Source organism: Lynx rufus, unplaced genomic scaffold (assembly GCF_022079265.1).
Source record: "Lynx rufus isolate CCGP_SWC_20201006 ecotype Redwood Valley unplaced genomic scaffold, mLynRuf1.p SCAF_7, whole genome shotgun sequence".
In the NCBI taxonomy this organism is placed as follows: domain Eukaryota; kingdom Metazoa; phylum Chordata; class Mammalia; order Carnivora; family Felidae; genus Lynx; species Lynx rufus.
In genome coordinates, this window is record NW_025814889.1 from 78,923,045 (window position 1) to 78,942,559 (window position 19,515).

A 19,515-nucleotide genomic window follows, 5' to 3' on the forward strand; every position below is an offset into this window, starting at 1 on the left:
CTATCAACATCCTTCACCAGAGGGGTACATTTGTTACAGCTGGTGAATCTATGCTGCTATAAACATTAAGTGCAGGTTTTTGTATGGACCTAAGTTTTCAGCTCATTTGGGTAAATACTGAAGAGGGTGATTGTTGGATAATACGGTTAAGAGTGTGTTTAATTTTGTAAGAAACCGCCAAACTGTCTCCAACATGGCTGTATCATTTTGTATTCCCGTTAACAATGAATGGAATTCTTGTTGCTCCACACCCTCCTCAGCATTTGGTGTTGTCAGAGTTTTGAATTTTCACTATTCTAAAAGGTGAGTAGTGGTATCTCATTGTTTTAATTTGCATTTCCTTAATGACATATGGTAGGGGCATCTTTTCATATGCTTATTTACCATCTGTGTATCTTATTTACCATCTGTATCTGAGCTGTCTGTTAAGATCTTTGGTTTATTTTTTAATTGGGTTATTAGTTTTCTTATTGTTGGGTTTTAAGAGCTCTTTATATTTCACACAACAGTCTTTTTTTTATTGGATATGTCTTGCAAATATTTTCTCACAGTCTGTGGCTTGACTTCTCATTCTCTTGTCAGTGTCTTTGCAGAGCAATAGTTTTTAATTTTAATGAAGTCCAATTGATCAATTCTTTCTTTCATGAATCATGCCTTTGGTGTTGTATCTAAAAAGTCATTGCCAAGATTATCTAGATTTTCTCCTATTTTATCTTTTAGGGTTTTATAGTTTTGCATTTACATTTTAGTTTATGATGCGTTTTGAGTTAATTTTTGTGAAAAACATAAGGTCTATATCTAGATTCACTTTTTGCTTATGGATGTCCAGTTGTTCCAGCACCATTTGTTGAAAAGACTGACTCTCCATTGTATATTGCCTTTGTTGCTTTGTCAAAGACCTGTTGACTTTATTTGTACAAGTATACTTCTGGGATCTTTGTTCTATTCTGTTGATCTATTTGTCTATTCCTTCACCAATAACACATGGTCTTCATCACCATAGCTTTATAGTAAGTCTTAAAGTTGGATGGTGTCAGTCCTCCAACTTTGTTTTTCTCCTTGAATATTATGTTGACAACTCTGGTTCTTTTGCCTCTTCATGTAAACTTTAGAATCAGTTTGTCAATATCCAAAAATAACTTGTGATTTTGATTGAGATTTCATTGAATCTATAGATTAAGTTAGGAAGAAATGACACCTTGAAATTTTTGAGTCTTTCTATTCATGAACATGGAATGTCTCTTCATTTATTTAGTTTTTTGATTTTGTTCATTAGAAATGTGTAGTTTTCCTCATATAGATCTTGCATACATTTTGTTAGATTTATTCCTAAGTAGTTCAGTTTTGGAGGTGCTAATGTAAATGGAGTTTGGTTTTTCATTTCGAATTTCAGTTATTCATTGCATATCCTGCAATCTTTCTATAATCACTTATTAATTCCAGGATTATTTTTTGTCAGTTCATTTGAATTTTCACATAAACAATTAAGTCTCCTGTGAACAAAGATAGTTTCATTTCTTCCTAGTCTATATACCTTTTATTTGCTTTTCTTGTCTTATTACATTAGCTAGGAACTCCAGTGCAATGTTGAAAAGGAGCGGTGAGAAGGTACATCCTTGCCTGTTCCTGATCTTAGTGGAAAAGCTTCTAGTTTCTCACCATTAACTGTGATGTTAGTTGTAGATTTTTTGTAGATGTTCTTTATCAAGTTGAGGAAGTTATCCTCTATTTCTAGCTTGCTGAGAGTTTTTAATCTTAAATGGTGGAGGATTCTGTCAAATGCTTTTTCTGCATCTACTGACATTATCATGTGATTTTCTTCTATAGTCTGTTGATGTGATGAATTACAGTCCTTGATTTTTGGATAATTATCCAGCTTTACATATCTAGAATAAGTCCCACTTGCTTATGGTCTATAATTCTTTTTGTTATAATCCAACTTGTTAATATTTTTCTGAGGATTTTTGAATCCATGTTTATGAGAGATTTTGATTTATAGTTTTCCTATTTTGTAATGTCTTTGTCTGGTTTTGATATGAAGACAATGCTGGCCTCATAGAATGAGTTAGGAAGTATTCTTTCTGCTTCTTTCTACTGGAAGACACTGTGGAGAATTGGTATAATTTCTTCCTTAAATGTTTCATAGAATTCACTAGTGAACCAATCTGGGCCTGATGTTTTTATTTTGGAAGATTATGAATTGTTGATTCAGTTACTTTAATAGGTAGACAATTATTGACATTGTCTATTTCTTCTTATGTGAATTTTGGCAGGTTGTGTCTTTCAAGAAATTGGTCCATTTCATCTGGGTTATAAAATTTGTGGACATAGGGTTGTTCATAGTATTCTTTTATTATCTTTTTAATGTCCATGGGATCCATAGTGATGTCCACTCATTCATTTCTGATATTAGTAACTTGTGTCTTTTCTCTTTTTTTTCTCCTTAGTTAGGCTGGCTGGAGCATATTAATTTTATTGAACTTTTCAAAGAAAGAGATTTTGGTTTCATTGAGTTTTTTTTCTATTAATTTGTTGCTTTTACTTCATTTATTTCTGCTATAGTTTTTATTATTTATTTTCTTCTGCTTACTTTGAAATTAATTTGCTGTTCTTTTTCTACTTTCTAAAGGTAGAAGCTTAGATTATTGATTTTTAGATGGTTCTTCTTTTCTAACGTATGCATTCAGTTCTATAGATTTCTTTCTATGCACTGCTTTTGCAGCATCCCACAAATTTGGTAAGTTGTATTTTTATTTTCACTTAGTTCAAATTATTTTTAAAATTTCTCCTGATATTTCTTCTTTGACTTTTGTGTTATTTAGAAGTGCGTTGTTTAATTTCCTCATAATTGGGGATTTTTCAGTTATTTTTCTGTCATTCATTTCTGATTTACTTCCACTGTGGTTTGAAAGCATAGATTGTATGATTTCTATTCTTTCTATCCTGCCAATGTTTCATGTAAGCTCGAGAAGAATGTGTATTCTGCTGCTGTTGGGTGAAGTATTTGATAGATGTCAATTATATCCAGATGACTGATGGTGCTATTGAGTTCAATTATGTCCTTACTGATTTTCTGCCTACTAGATCTCTCAATTAATAATAGAGGGTTGTTAAAGTCAACAACTACAATAGTAGAGTCATCTGTTTCTCTGTGTCATTTATCAGTTTTTGCTTCATGTATTTTGATGCTCTGTTGTTGGGTGCATACACATTAAGGATTGTAATATCTTCTTGGGGAATTTATCCCTTTATCTCCTCTTCTCTCTGCCCCTCTCCCTGCTTGCATTCTCCCCCCCCTCAAAATAAATAAACAAACATTTTAAATAAGTAAATAAATAAATAAATAAACAATCATTTTCTCTTTCACATATAGGACAATATAATACAGCTAAAATTGAGTTTCGTTTATGATCTGAATTAAGACTCATGATACATTTTTTTTGCCATATGGAGAGTCAACTGACTTTGTAGTATTTGTTGTGCAAAACCACTCTTTCCTGATTGCACTGCAATGGCAACATTGTCATAAATCAAGTGAGTCCCTATGTGGTTTGTTTCTAGATTCCATATATTGTTCCACTGGTCCATTTTTCAGTCATTTTCACAACACTACACTCTTATTTAGTATATTTTTATAAAAGTCTCAATATCTGGAACTATAAGAACTTTGTCTTTTTCAAGTTTTTTTTTTTTACTATTTTAGATTTTTTTCATTTCCATACAAATTTTAGAATAGGTTTATCAATTTCCCCAAAATACCAGCTGAAATTTGATTGAAATTGCTTTGTTTTTTGTTTGTTTGTTTTATTTAAATTCAAGTTAGTTAACATACACTGTAGTCTTGGTTTCAGGAGTAGAACCCAGTGATTCATCTCTTACATACGAAACCAGTGCTCATCCCCAAAAGTGCCCTCCTTAGTGCCCATCACCCATTTAACCCATCCCTCTACCCACCTTCCTTCCAGAAACCCTCAGTTTGTTCTCTGTATTTAAGAGTTTACGGTTTGCCTCCCTCTCTGTTTTTATCTTATTTTCCTTTACATTCCCATTTGTTCATCTGTTGTGTTTCTCAAATTCCACATATGAGTGAAGTCATAAGATATCTGTCTTTCTCTGAATGACTTATTTCCCTTAGCATAATACGCTCTAGTTCTATCCATGTTGTTGCAAATGGCAAGATTTCATTCTTTTTCATTGCTGAGTAGTATTCCATTGTGCACGCGCGCACACACACACACACACACACACACACATATATGTGTGTGTGTATATATATATATATATATATATATATCTCACATCTTCTTTTTTTTTTTTTTTTTTTATGAAGTTTATTGACAAATTGGTTTCCATACAACACCCAGTGCTCATCCCAAAAGGTGCCCTCCTCAATACCCATCACCCACCCGCCCCTCCCTCCCACCCCCCATCAACCCTCAGTTTGTTCTCAGTTTTTAACAGTCTCTTATGCTTTGGCTCTCTCCCACTCTAACCTCTTTTTTTTTTCTCCCTTCCCCTCCCCCATGGGTTCCTGTTGAGTTTCTCAGGATCCACATAAGAGTGAAACCATATGGTATCTGTCTTTCTCTGTATGGCTTATTTCACTTAGCATCACACTCTCCAGTTCCATCCACGTTGCTACAAAAGGCCATATTTCATTTTTTCTCATTGCCACGTAGTATTCCATTGTGTATATAAACCACAATTTCTTTATCCATTCATCAGTTGATGGACATTTAGGCTCTTTCCATAATTTGGCTATTGTTGAGAGTGCTGCTATGAACATTGGGGTACAAGTGCCCCTATGCATCAGTACTCCTGTATCCCTTGGGTAGATTCCTAGCAGTGCTATTGCTGGGTCATAGGGTAGGTCTATTTTTAATTTTCTGAGGAACCTCCACACTGTTTTCCAGAGCGGCTGCACCAATTTGCATTCCCACCAACAGTGCAAGAGGGTTCCCGTTTCTCCACATCCTCTCCAGCATCTATAGTCTCCTGATTTGTTCATTTTGGCCACTCTGACTGGCGTGAGGTGATACCTGAGTGTGGTTTTGATTTGTATTTCCCTGATAAGGAGCGACGCTGAACATCTTTTCATGTGCCTGTTGGCCATCTGGATGTCTTCTTTAGAAAAGTGTCTATTCATGTTTTCTGCCCATTTCTTCACTGGGTTATTTGTTTTTCGGGTGTGGAGTTTGGTGAGCTCTTTATAGATTTTAGATACTAGCCCTTTGTCCGATATGTCATTTGCAAATATCTTTTCCCATTCCGTTGGTTGTCTTTTAGTTTTGTTGGTTGTTTCCTTTGCTGTGCAGAAGCTTTTTATCTTCATAAGGTCCCAGTAATTCACTTTTGCTTTTAATTCCCTTGCCTTTGGGGATGTGTCGAGTAAGAGATTGCTACGGCTGAGGTCAGAGAGGTCTTTTCCTGCTTTCTCCTCTAAGGTTCTGATGGTTTCCTGTCTCACATTTAGGTCCTTTATCCATTTTGAGTTTATTTTTGTAAATGGTGTGAGAAAGTGGTCTAGTTTCAACCTTCTGCATGTTGCTGTCCAGTTCTCCCAGCACCATTTGTTAAAGAGGCTGTCTTTTTTCCATTGGATGTTCTTTCCTGCTTTGTCAAAGATGAGTTGGCCATATGTTTGTGGGTCTAGTTCTGGGGTTTCTATTCTATTCCATTGGTCTGTGTGTCTGTTTTTGTGCCAATACCATGCTGTCTTGATGATGACAGCTTTGTAGTAGAGGCTGAAGTCTGGGATTGTGATGCCTCCTGCTTTGGTCTTCTTCTTCAAAATTCCTTTGGCTATTCGGGGCCTTTTGTGGTTCCATATGAATTTTAGGATTGCTTGTTCTAGTTTCGAGAAGAATGCTGGTGCAATTTTGATTGGGATTGCATTGAATGTGTAGATAGCTTTGGGTAGTATTGACATTTTGACAATATTTATTTTTCCAATCCATGAGCAGGGAATGTCTTTCCATTTCTTTAAATCTTCTTCAATTACCTTCATAAGCTTTCTATAGTTTTCAGCATACAGATCCTTTACATCTTTGGTTAGATTTATTCCTAGGTATTTTATGCTTTTTGGTGCAATTGTGAATGGGATCAGTTTCTTTATTTGTCTTTCTGTTGCTTCATTGTTAGTGTATAAGAATGCAACTGATTTCTGTACATTGATTTTGTATCCTGCAACTTTGCTGAATTCATGTATCAGTTCTAGCAGACTTTTGGTGGAGTCTATCGGATTTTCCATGTATAATATCATGTCATCTGCAAAAAGCGAAAGCTTGACTTCATCTTTGCCAATTTTGATGCCTTTGATTTCCTTTTGTTGTCTGATTGCTGATGCTAGAACTTCCAGCACTATGTTAAATAACAACGGTGAGAGTGGGCATCCCTGTCGTGTTCCTGATCTCAGGGAAAAAGCTCTCAGTTTTTCCCCATTGAGGATGATGTTAGCTGTGGGCTTTTCATAAATGGCTTTTATGATCTTTAAGTATGTTCCTTCTATCCCGACTTTCTCAAGGGTTTTTATTAAGAAAGGGTGCTGGATTTTATCAAAGGCCTTTTCTGCATCGATTGACAGGATCATATGGTTCTTCTCTTTTTTTTTGTTAATGTGATGTATCACGTTGATTGATTTGCGAATGTTGAACCAGCCCTGCATCCCAGGAATGAATCCCACTTGATCATGGTGAATAATTCTTTTTATATGCTGTTGAATTCGATTTGCTAGTATCTTATTGAGAATTTTGGCATCCATATTCATCAGGGATATTGGCCTGTAGTTCTCTTTTTTTACTGGGTCTCTGTCTGGTTTAGGAATCAAAGTAATACTGGCTTCATAGAATGAGTCTGGAAGTTTTCCTTCCCTTTCTATTTCTTGGAATAGCTTGAGAAGGATAGGTATTATCTCTGCTTTAAACGTCTGGTAGAACTCCCCTGGGAAGCCATCTGGTCCTGGACTCTTATTTGTTGGGAGATTTTTGATAACCGATTCAATTTCTTCGCTGGTTATGGGTCTGTTCAAGCTTTCTATTTCCTCCTGATTGAGTTTTGGAAGAGTGTGGGTGTTCAGGAATTTGTCCATTTCTTCCAGGTTGTCCAATTTGTTGGCATATAATTTTTCATAGTATTCCCTGATAATTGTTTGTATCTCTGAGGGATCGGTTGTAATAATTCCATTTTCATTCATGATTTTATCTATTTGGGTCATCTCCCTTTTCTTTTTGAGAAGCCTGGCTAGAGGTTTGTCAATTTTGTTTATTTTTTCAAAAAACCAACTCTTGGTTTCGTTGATCTGCTCTACAGTTTTTTTAGATTCTATATTGTTTATTTCTGCTCTGATCTTTATTATTTCTCTTCTTCTGCTGGGTTTAGGCTGCCTTTGCTGTTCTGCTTCTATTTCCTTTAGGTGTGCTGTTAGATTTTGTATTTGGGATTTTTCTTGTTTCTTGAGATAGGCCTGGATTGCGATGTATTTTCCTCTCAGGACTGCCTTCGCTGCGTCCCAAAGCGTTTGGATTGTTGTATTTTCATTTTCGTTTGTTTCCATATATTTTTTGATTTCTTCTCTAATTGCCTGGTTGACCCACTCATTCGTGAGTAGGGTGTTCTTTAACCTCCATGCTTTTGGAGGTTTTCCAGACTTTTTCCTGTGGTTGACTTCAAGCTTCATAGCATTGTGGTCTGAAAGTATGCATGGTATAATTTCAATTCTTGTAAACTTATGAAGGGCTGATTTGTGACCCAGTATATGATCTATCTTGGAGAATGTTCCATGTGCACTCGAGAAGAAAGTATATTCTGTTGCTTTGGGATGCAGAGTTCTAAATATATCTGTCAAGTCCATCTGATCCAGTGTCTCATTCAGGGCCCTTGTTTCTTTATTGACCGTGTGTCTAGATGATCTATCCATTTCTGTAAGTGGGGTGTTAAAGTCCCCAGCAATTACCACATTCTTATCAATAAGGTTGCTTCTGTTTATGAGTAATTGTTTTATATATTTGGGGGCTCCGGTATTCGGCGCATAGACATTTATAATTGTTAGCTCTTCCTGATGGATAGACCCTGTAACTATTATATAATGTCCTTCTTCATCTCTTGTTACAGCCTTTAATTTAAAGTCTAGTTTGTCTGATATAAGTATGGCTACTCCAGCTTTCTTCTGGCTTCCAGTAGCATGATAAATAGTTCTCCATCCCCTCACTCTCAATCTAAAGGTGTCCTCAGGTCTAAAATGAGTCTCTTGTAGACAGCAAATAGATGGGTCTTGTTTTTTTATCCATTCTGATACCCTATGTCTTTTGGTTGGCGCATTTAATCCATTTACATTCAGTGTTATTATAGAAAGATACGGGTTTAGAGTCATTGTGATGTCTGTATGTTTTATGCTTGTAGTGATGTCTCTGGTACTTTGTCTCACAGGGTCCCCCTTAGGATCTCTTGTAGGGCTGGTTTAGTGGTGACAAATTCCTTCAGTTTTTGTTTGTTTGGGAAGACCTTTATCTCTCCTTCTATTCTAAATGACAGACTTGCTGGATAAAGGATTCTTGGCTGCATATTTTTGCTGTCTAGTGCAATCTTCTTTATCCATTCATCAGTTGATGGACATTTGTGCTCTTTCCATAATTTCACTATTGTTGATTTTGAATCCATAGTTAAATTAGGGTAAATTGACACATTTACAATAATGAGTTTTCCAATCCATGAATACTGTATATACCTTGATTTATTAGTTTTTAGTCATTTTCAATAAGGTTTTGTAGTTTTCTGTGTATAAGTTTTGCATATCTTTATTCTTATGTAACAGATATTTTTGATGCTACTAAAAATGGGATCTTCTAAATTTTGTTTTCTAATTGTTTCTTGCTAATATATAGAAATACAATTGATTTTATATTAATTTTCTGGTAACCTTGATAAATTCACTCATTAATTCTAATAGCTTGAAGAATCTTTTGATTTTCTGCATACATAACTATGTAATATGCGAATAAGTGCAGTGTTGGTGTTAGTGTTGTTTTTGTTGTTGTTTTTCACTCCAATATTTAAGATGTTTATTTCCTTGTCTTGCCTTATTGCACTGGCTATGATCACCAGTATAATGTTGAATGTGGTGATCATAGCTATCCTTGTCTCCTTCCTGGTGTCAAAGAGAAAGTTTTGATCATTCAGTATTAAGTATAACATTTGCTGTCTGTTTTGTATATGTTCATGGGGCAAAGGAGACCATTTGATTTCTCTTTTTATTCTGTTAATGTTAATGTTGTGCATTATATAATTGTGGTGGGTTTTTTTAATGTTGAGCCACCCTTACTATAATGACATTTGACAGCTTCTAAGCCCCCTATACATCCCTCTTCCCCTTTTCCCACATCTGAGAAAACTGGTAAGAAAGAAGTCTTGACGTTCCTTCCCTTTTTTGTGACTAGTGGGAACTTCAAGCCATATGTGGGAATCCTCAGCCTGGCCTAATGCCTAGCCACCATAAAAACCCTACTCCATCTCCATTCCTTGCTCTTTCAAGCCATATTTGAGCCATTTTAGGAAGCCTTCCCTTCTCTCCCTCAGAAAGCCTTATTATGTGAGTAATATATTTTCATGCCATCCTGGTGTGTATGTGTATTGTCATCAGTATCAATAGTTGAATCAAATTTTGAGTGGAGATCCATCCTGCCTCAGTAGGGTGGCTATAATAATTGGTACTGTGAGCAGGATGTCTAGATGATGACTGTTACCACTGAGGTCCTTCTTTTCTTGCTTTGTCTCACAGTATAGCTCTGCCATCTACTTGTAATCATACAGTTTGAGCTATTGCATTTTATCTAGTGGTTCTTTGAGTTGTGTTGCTGCCTGTTTTCAAACTTGCACTTTGAGCTGTATTGCTTTGTGTTACATCTACTGAGTTCTAGGCATCTGTTATAGACTTAACTAACCTATGCAAAATTTCAATAATCATCATTTAAAGACAGGAGTATGGGACTGGGGATGACCTCCTTAAAATGGCATTAGGTCATGCACTCAGCTCAGACTTATCTGTGTGTCTCATATTGAATTGTGTTCTCAATTCTCCCATAAACAATGACTGACACTAACATTAAGGGAATGACTCTTACCCTGTGATCATTAGTGTGTGTCTCAAGCAGGTATTAGTCTCCATTCTGTGAAGTGCTCAAGGGAAAGATCAATATATGGTCCCATCAAGGACCTGTGCAATATATGGTGCCATCAGGTGATCACCCATGTGGAGAAAGAACAATTACTATATGGCATGCTGAGGCCAGACTCTGAAAGGCAGATAGTTTACTAGGACACTGCAAAATGCCTTTGCTGCTGTTGCTGCTTCCCATGCCCTTATTGCCAAAAAAAGTCCTCATCTTTAGGTCCATGTAGGGGTACACACATATGTTATAGCTGTGACACAACTGTGATTCAACTATTTCCATGAGGGAATCCCCTCTGGAGGAAGAAATTTATAGACATGAGGAAGGTAGAGAAAAAATCCCTCTCCAGCAAGTACATCGAATAAGCACAGTGAAGAAAAAGAAAGAGAGAGAGAATGGGAGGGAGAAAGAAAAGGAAGGAGGAAAGGAAGGAGGGAGGGAAGGAAGGAAGGAAGGCAGGAAGGAAGGGAGGGAGGGAGGGAGGAAGGGAGGGAGAGAAGAAGAAGAAAAAGCAAAAGAAGTAGAAGATGAAAGAAAGAATGGAATGTAAGAAAGAAATCTGGAAACAGGGAAGAAACAAAGAACTGAAACACAATCTGATGCCATTGGAAATTCAAAACTTACTAAGAGAATTTATGCATCAAAAAGATTTTTTAATTTTTTAAAATTTTTTATTTTTTTCAATATATGAAATTTATTGTCAAATTGGTTTCCATACAACACCAAGTGCTCATCCCAAGAGGTGCCCTCCTCAATACCCATCACCCACCCTCCCCTCCCTCCCATCCCCCATCAACCCTCAGTTTGTTCTCAGTTTTTTTTTTTTTAAAAATTTTTTTTTTTTCAACGTTTATTTATTTTTGGGACAGAGAGAGACAGAGCATGAATGGGGGAGGGGCAGAGAGAGAGGGAGACACAGAATCGGAAACAGGCTCCAGGCTCTGAGCCATCAGCCCAGAGCCTGACGCGGGGCTCGAACTCACGGACCGCGAGATCGTGACCTGGCTGAAGTCGGACGCTTAACCGACTGCGCCACCCAGGCGCCCCTGTTCTCAGTTTTTAAGAGTCTCTTATGCTTTGGCTCTCTCCCACTCTAACCTCTTTTTTTTTTTTCCTTCCCTTCCCCCATGGGTTTCTGTTAAGTTTCTCAGGATCCACACAAGAGTGAAAACATATGGTATCTGTCTTTCTCTGTATGGCTTATTTCACTTAGCATAACACTCTCCAGTTCCATCCACGTTGCTACAAAGGGCCATATTTCATTCTTTCTCATTGCCATGTAGTACTCCATTGTGTATATAAACCACAATTTCTTTACCCATTCATCAGTTGATGGACATTTAGGCTCTTTCCATAATCTGGCTATTGTTGAGAGTGCTGCTATAAACATTGGGGTACAAGTGCCCCTATGCATCAATACTCCTGTATCCCTTGGGTAAATTCCTAGCAGTGCTACTGCTGGGTCATAGGGTAGGTCTATTTTTAATTTTTTGATTAATTTTTTCTGTTTTTATGTTTTCCAGAGTGGCTGCACCAATTTGCATTCCCACCAACAGTGCAAGAGGATTCCCAAAAAAGATTTTTAAAAAGGGCATGGATTGGCTTTGTGCCTCTATCATGTAGGTTCTAAATTAGCTTTAACATCTGAAATACACCAATTGGCAAATCTTCATGACCTTAATCCATACTGGAAGTCAAATTACACTTATGCCTCAGATCTCACTAAATTTAAACAAGGTACCCCTGTAATCACGGGAGAGTTATTGAACCCAAAATACAGAACAGATAAGCATGCCTCACGTTAATTAATCAGAGCTACTGACTTGCCTAAATTTCATCTATAGCCCCCAAAAACATCTCACAGTGGTCATGCACATTCAAACAAACTAAAATTAAATTAAGCCCTTGACACTTACACATTGGCTTGACAAAATGGGGCTCCATAGACCTTCCCCTCTATGCTCCAATGTAAATTAGAACAAGTCCTTCAAAGAGTGAAAACCATTATATGGGATCTGTTTAGAGAAGAGGGATTATGCTTACTCGTTCTCCATTCAAAAATCCAATTTGGCTTGGTTTTAAAGTTGGAAAGAATAAAGTTACCCTATAGTGGATTACCACAACCTTAATGTCATGGCCACACCCATTAAGGCCCCCTACTAATATTAATGAAATTGCTGACTCTATCCAATCAGCAACTGGTAAAGACTTTGCTTTCATGGATTTGGCCAACAATATTCCGTTCAATACCCATTCCCACAGCCTTTCATTCATAGTTTGCCTTCACCCCTGAAGGGGGACAACACATTTTTAACTCAGATGCTCAGGGAATGCCTCCTTAACCCTGCATTGCACACAATCTTTGCAGGCAAGATCTTAAATGTATGTCACTTTCTCTAGGAGCACAAGTATGATATTACACTGATGAATCCTCCTCTGAAAAGATCACTGGACACATGCATTCAGGACATGCAAATACGAAGCAGCTCACAAAAAAAAAGAGGATGGGCTACTGCTCCACACATAGTGCAAGTTCCTTCCATCTCAGTTAAATACTTCAAATTATCTGGTAATACAAAGGCCACATGGACACTGTCAAGAAATAGCTATTGACCCTTTTAGCACCTACAATACTAGAACAGGCCTAATGTCTTTTAGGCTTTTTGAGTTCTGAAGGCAACATATTCCTTATTTACAAATCTCACTTAAGCCCATTACTGCTATTACTTACAAATCAGCCCACCCTGAATCAGGCCCCTCCCAACAAAAGGCTCTAAAATCTGTCCAAATTGCAATACAATGGACATTACCATTTATGCCCTTCAGAGACTCCTTCATTTTAGAGGCTTTAGCAACCTCCTCTTCTGCCTCTTGCAGTCTCTGGACCACTCATGATGGCCACTTTGCCTTCAAGGTCATTCCATTATCCCCATGAATCATCAGAGGAGCCAATCACATCTGGACAGACTGCCCCTCATGGGGTCTCTAAGCTGGTTGTAAGCCTTGAAAAAACAATTCTGCACGACAGCTTATATTATAAAAGCATTTTTTATTTGAACACACTCTGGAGGTAGTCAGAACAAGAGCAAAATTTGGGCTTAGGATGGGGACCCTGTTCTGAAAGATTTAGATACCAGAAAACTTTGGATTCTTCTCACATCAAGGACCATGCTATAGAGACCTAGAGGCTGATTTGAAGCAGAACATAGAATCATGACATGGGAGACTAGAGACTGGGGAGTGGACCCTTCCAGAAACCAAAGAATGCAGTTCTGCAATATGCTTGCTCTAGACTACGCTCCAGAAAAAGAAAATTTTTGGCTTGGCAACCACCTGGAAGAGGCGGTCACCACAGGTCTGGTGGCTGCACTTGAGAGGCAGTGACTTGCGGCAGGCTCTTAACTCTTGAAGCTCTTCCGGGAAGAAGAGGTGGTGGAGACAAACTTGACACTGGAGCTACTGCCCCCACCACTGCCAAAGCCCACCCCCAGGCTTCGGCCACTGCCTGCACTGAAGCCAGAGCCCCCCACACTGAGCCCACCACCGAGGCCAACGCCTCCACTGCTGCTGGAATAGTAGCTCCCACCGCCACCTCCTCCAAGACCACCGCCAAGACCACCGCCAAGACCACCGCCAAGACCACCGCCAAGACCTCCACCAAGGCCACTGCCAAAGCCACTGCCGCCTCCGTAGGCAGAGGATACGCTGTTTGTGATGACAGCTGCAGAGAAAGGGGAGAGAACTTGGTAAGACCAGCTGGCTTGATTGATCCTACACGTCCAAATTATTTGATACTGCTAATGTTAGGACTGTACCTGGCCCCTTTCACAAAGTAGCAAATGAAGGCCCAGAACTAATCCGTTTAGTTAAGTCCCTAACAGACAGTTGGTGAGCAGAGAAGGCAAGGGATGGTGCTAAGTCTTCAGCAGGTAAGGACAACAACAGGGAAAGGTTACAAGATGTGTAGGATATAGGGCCATACCCTTTAAGAAACAAGACATGCGCCATGTTGGTTCATGTCTCAGTCTGTGTTCTTTCCCCTCTACCACCTGCTTCCCACTAAGTGTATTAAATACATCATATATTGGGATGGGAGTTACTAGTATCTAGAAATAGTAGGATTTTGACTTGGTGCAAAATACCCCATGTATCATTGTTAATGTCTGTCCAACTTTACTTACAGATGTTGACTGGTCCAACTCCTTCTCCACTCAGTCTAAAAGGAGAAAAATTAAAGTCAGAGTTTAAAACTCCCCAAAAGACAGTAGTAGTCCATGTGGATAATTCCCATAGTCATGTTTAGAGCTTTTTTTACAAACAAGGAGACTGCATGCCCAAAAGCTGCTTAAATCAGAGAAAGAGATAGCCCTCTAGAGTGACTTCCAATGAAGAGGTGTTGACCTAAAAACAGGTTATGGGAGGAAGATTGTAATTCACATTCTCCTCCACCCATTATACAGAAACTATGAGTAAGAGGCTGTGGGAAATATGAATATATATGAAGCAGTTTTGGTCTGGTAGGAGCTGACATTCTCTGAGGGGACTTGGCATGGACAGAAATACTTCTAACAGGAAGGACACGGTGGATAGTGTCAGAAGATTGCAGAAAACGGGGTAGTTTGAGAATCCAAATGCAAGTGAATTCAAGTCAGCTGGAGTAATCATGAAACACTTCCTGAAGAAAAGATACTTGAAGAACGAGGAAGATATTTGTTGAGTTGCTTAGCTGTTTGAAAGAGAGGAATCTGATGCTGGGAACAGGGTCAGAAACATTGTATAGGTCAGCTGTATGCCTTGGTGTCAGATTGAAACTGGATTAGTGAAGAATAATTATCATGCACAAGATAGTGGTCACTTGTTTGTGTGATTTACACCCCGTAGTGGAGGAGAAGCTTCATATTATCAAATGTGAGGCCATCCTGAGCTTGTGAAGTGAGTCATTATGTTGCCCACCTGCACTCCTCGCCCTCCAGCAGCTTCCTGTAGGTGGCAATCTCCACATCCAGGGCCAGCTTGGTGTTCATGAGCTCCTGGTACTCCCTGAGCAGCCGGGCCATGTCCTGCTTGGCCTTTTGCAGGGCATCCTCCAGCTCGGCCAGCTTGTGCTTGGCGTCCTTGAGGGCCAGCTCCCCGCGTTGCTCAGCATCAGCAATGGCGTTCTGCAGATTGGCACACTACGGAGGGAAAGAAGAGAGTGGGGACTCTTCAGTAGCTGAGCTAGGCCTGAGGTATCTCATTCTGAGATTCCAGGGAGAAGCCAGTACATTTGTCCTGGTCATTGTGGATTGTAGAACATTGAAATGCTGGTACTTGTCCCAGCTCTGTGTGCATGTGTGTTTGTGTGTGTGTGTGTGTGTTTATAAAAAGTAAAACAAAACCAAACAGAGGTCTCCCAACCTCTCCCTACCTGCTTCTTGACATTGTCAATCTCAGCTCTCAGCCTCTGGATCATCCGGTTCATCTCAGAGATCTCTTGCTTGGTGTTGCGGAGATCATCCCCGTGCCGGCCTGCTGTCTGCTGCAGCTCTTCATACTGATGCCACCAGAAAAGAGGAAAGATCTCAATCATAGGAGGGTGGAAACACTTTCCCAAAGCTCACAGGTAGGAGCTACCAAGGTGGCAAGTAGTGTAGTTGTCTGGGGCCTGGTGCTAGTTTCAGCTTTGTCCAGGTGGACCTGGTCTTAGATCATTTTCCCTTTAGCACCTTTGCTTTCATAGAGACATAGGTGTGGGATTCAGAATGAGATTCTCCTTAAGGTTCTTGAATTTATATGGAAAATACATGCATAATTGTTCCCATAAGTCATCCAAAGAGGCCTCAGCAGGTTTCAGAAGCCCCACCCTTAGCATTTTGTCAATGACCTGGAATCCTAGACATGTGTCCATCCCCTCACTCAGGATATATTCACCACAGCACCCACCTTGGTCTGGTACCAGGACTCAGCTTCTGTCCGACTGCGGTTAGCAATCTCCTCATATTGGGCTTTGACCTCAGAGATGATGCTGTCCAGGTCCAGGTTCCGGTTGTTGTCCATGGACAGGACCACAGAAGTGTCTGAGACATGCGTCTGCATCTGGGACAGCTCCTGTGGGGAGATTTGAAGTCAGCATTTATATCAGTTCCATTCAAATCTTCCATTCATTGTGGTATGTCAGCTTGAGAAAAGAAATAAAACACCTACATCAAAAATTTAGATAAGTTAATAAACAATCCAAATCATTACTCCATCTACTTAAAAAAAAAAAAACTTTAACAACTCTGAACCTCCAATAAACCCACATCATGTAACTTCTCAGATTCACATCTTCCTGGGTCGTACTTTATTTTAAAAGAATCTAGCTGTGTGGTCTGCATGCTGGGAGAAAACAGAGAGGGGGTGGCACTCCTGCAAGGGGAGGCGGCCAGAAAAAGAATACTTGTACCTCTAATAACTCACTCCAAACCTCACTCTGCAAAATGACTGTGGAAGAGGTCTTTTGCTTTAAATTTGACTTTCTTTTTTTAAAGTGTTGGCTTCATAAGTAACAAAGTGTGAGTAGTACCAAGGGGGAAGGAGAGACAGAGATGTGTCCACAGCCTAGGAATCACTGAGGTCAATCCTGGAGCCCCTAATTCTTGGTGATGTCCCAGTGGCCATGTCTCTGGGTCCCAAATAGGGGCCATTTCTTACCGCCTCAAAGAACATCTTCATGAAGTTGATCTCGTCCATTAGGGCATCGACCTTGGCCTCTAGCTCCACCTTATTCATGTAGGCAGCATCCACGTCCTAGAGAAACAGGGATGGTTGGCACCACACCCGATTTTTACCCTGACATAAATGAATGACACCATAAGACAGCATAGCCATAGGCTATAGGCTCCCTTCTACCCACGCACCTTCTTCAGCATCACAAACTCATTCTCAGCAGTGGTACGCTTGTTGATTTCATCTTCATACCTGGTGGTGAAAAGGATGGGAAGTGCTGATCAGGAGATGGGGGACAGGTAAGGCCTCGGGTCTTTACTGCATGAAGACAACTGTGAGCCTGCCTTCCCTCTAGGAAGGGTCTTCTCGCATCATGAGGGCAGAGAGTGGGGGAGCACTGGTAGTCTGAACCCCTGGGCAAGGTCCTCACCCGTAAGGATATCGGTTTTTCTGTAACTGCCTACCAGATAATCTTTATATTAGTGCTACAATTCAGTGGTATCAGGAATATTCCTGGAAAGAAGCTGTGCTGTTTCTCCCCAGCTCCACCTCTAGTCAATTTCCCTACTGCTTTTTTTTTTTTCAGCTTTCATGGCCTTGTGAAAAAACAAACCAAAAACTACCAACCCAGCTGCTTGTTCACAAGGACTAAAGAAATTATTTGAGCCACTTATGTTGGGTTATGTCCTCAGTTTCCGCTTTGGGGCCACCCATCAGAAAGCCCATGTTGTATCCTTCCAGTGTCCTGGGGAGAAAAGCCCCAAAGGGCAAGGATTACGTGATGTTTATCTCTCCAGGTGGTACCAAGGGCACTGTGTTGCTGCTTTGGCTGGTGGCTAAGTGCCTTACCAATGGACTGAACTTGGGCCTGGTACTTTCTAAACATGGGCTGGATTTTTTCCCTGGTACTTCAGGTGTCCATGGAAAGGTATACACATCTAGCCCGTGGGGAAAGCATAAGTGGCAGGCAGTCTGGTTATGAAGTGCATCTGGTGCCAAAAAGACACCACCCGCCCCATCTCTGCTCCCCACAACCCACTTGTTCTTGAAGTCCTCCACCAGGTCCTGCATGTTCCTCAGCTCTGAGTCCAGGCGGCCCCTCTCCCCCAGGATGCTGTCTAGCTGTCTCCTGAGGTTGTTGATGTACTGCTCAAACAAGGGCTCTAGGTTCTGCCTCACGGTCTTGGTGCCCTGCTCCTGGAGCAGAGTCCACTTGGTGTCCAGGACCTTGTTCTGTTGTTCCAGGAACCGCACCTGGAGAAGGCAGAGTGTGAAGGTGGAGAAACTTGAATTTCGTGTCTCAATGGTCAATTCACCAGTTTTCCTCCCATTTCATGCTGGCCTCCCCCCCCCCCACCTCACCATGCACCGCCATGCCTGGCCCTGGGCCCCAGGAAGGGAGGTCCAGAGTGAGGTGCCCAACCTCACTGTTCTATGGGAGACAGGACACACAGCCTGCACTGTGGGCACAGCTCGGTGGTGCATGGCCTGGTGCAGTGGTGGCTGTGAAGCTACTCAGATTACTGCCCGATGAACTCATCTACTTTTCTATTCAATCAGCCCTGTTACGTGAGGCATAGAATTCATCTCTCTGTCCCGCGGGAATCAAGGAGCCCTTTCGGGGTAATCTCTGAAGAGGAAGAAATAGAAGCAATAAGACCCGCTCTTCTATGCTGCCAGTCTAAGAAAATGGGCCACAAATCCAGCACACAGGAAAAACCATAACAGACACCATGCAGGTATTTGCACAAAGTCAGAAAACCTCCCTTCTTCCCCTTTTCTTTGGCATTTATATACACACTCATATTGTTTTTTGCAAAAAGGACCCCGGCTCACCTTGTCGATGAAGGAGGCGAACTTGTTGTTGAGGGTCTTGATCTGCTCCCGCTCCTCAGTCCTCACCCGCTGGATGGTGGGGTCGATTTGCAGGTTGAGGGGAGTCAGGAGACTCTGGTTGACGGTGACCTCTTGGATGCCTCCGGGGGGGCACACAGGGAAGCCAGGGCCACCAAAGCCACCTCCAAAGCCAGCGCCGCCACCGAGCCCAAAGCCGCCACCGGCTCCACCGCCAAAACCAAATCCACTCCCGGCTCCACCTCCGAAGCCATAGCCGCCTCCAGCACCTGCACCAAATCGGTTCCTGAAGCTGCCACCACTAGTGCTGATGGAGATCCTCTTGGAGCCTCCCAGGTTGTAGAGGCTCCGGCTGCCATAGCCACCTGCTCCACAAGCACCCCCTAGGCTGACCCTGCCGAAGCCGCCACCGCCACCCCCGGACCGGGACACGGAGGTGAAACTGGTGCGGGAGACAGACGGGGTAATGGCAGAGGCAGCGCTAAAGCTACGGCCGCCCCCACTCCGGAAGGATACACTCGACTGGCGAGACATGACGGCTTGTTCCTGGCGGAGCAAGAGTACCGGGCACTAGGGGTCGGGAAGTGCTGACGAGAACAGAGCTCAGCAGGACGCAGAAGGCGGCTCTGTTACCCAGGAACTTCAATCCCCCCTTTTTATCCTCTAGGACTGGGTTGGGCGGGAGAACTGTTGAGCTGTGAATGATGAAGTGGGCTGGGCATGCCTGGGGGGCAGCTGTGAGCTCACCGTCACACCTGCACAGTGGTGTGGGGTGCAAACGCTTGCTTCCTGGCAGGCTGTGCTCAGTTAG

The 19,515-nt window shown here is 41.1% G+C and overlaps 1 protein-coding gene across 7 annotated transcripts; it reads right to left on the reverse strand.

Annotated features, from left to right (window-relative positions):
* Positions 1-13,561: 13,561 nt before the first annotated feature.
* KRT5 (keratin 5) lies at positions 13,562-19,238 on the reverse strand. Of its 7 annotated transcripts, XM_047065765.1 has the most exons (11): positions 18,905-19,238; positions 18,687-18,868; positions 17,890-18,104; positions 17,042-17,102; positions 16,836-16,931; positions 16,086-16,250; positions 15,571-15,696; positions 15,117-15,337; positions 14,345-14,379; positions 13,807-13,884; positions 13,562-13,758 (listed from the first exon to the last, which is right to left on the reverse strand). In XM_047065765.1, the coding sequence occupies exons 1-11, from the start codon at positions 19,236-19,238 to the stop codon at positions 13,562-13,564; spliced, it is 1,710 nt and encodes a 569-aa protein (XP_046921721.1). The 7 variants fall into 7 exon arrangements, with proteins under 7 accessions (XP_046921721.1, XP_046921719.1, XP_046921718.1 ...); XM_047065763.1 differs by having other exon boundaries at positions 13,822-13,884; positions 18,687-19,238; XM_047065762.1 differs by having other exon boundaries at positions 13,562-13,755; positions 13,816-13,884; positions 18,687-19,238.
* Positions 19,239-19,515: the final 277 nt, after the last annotated feature.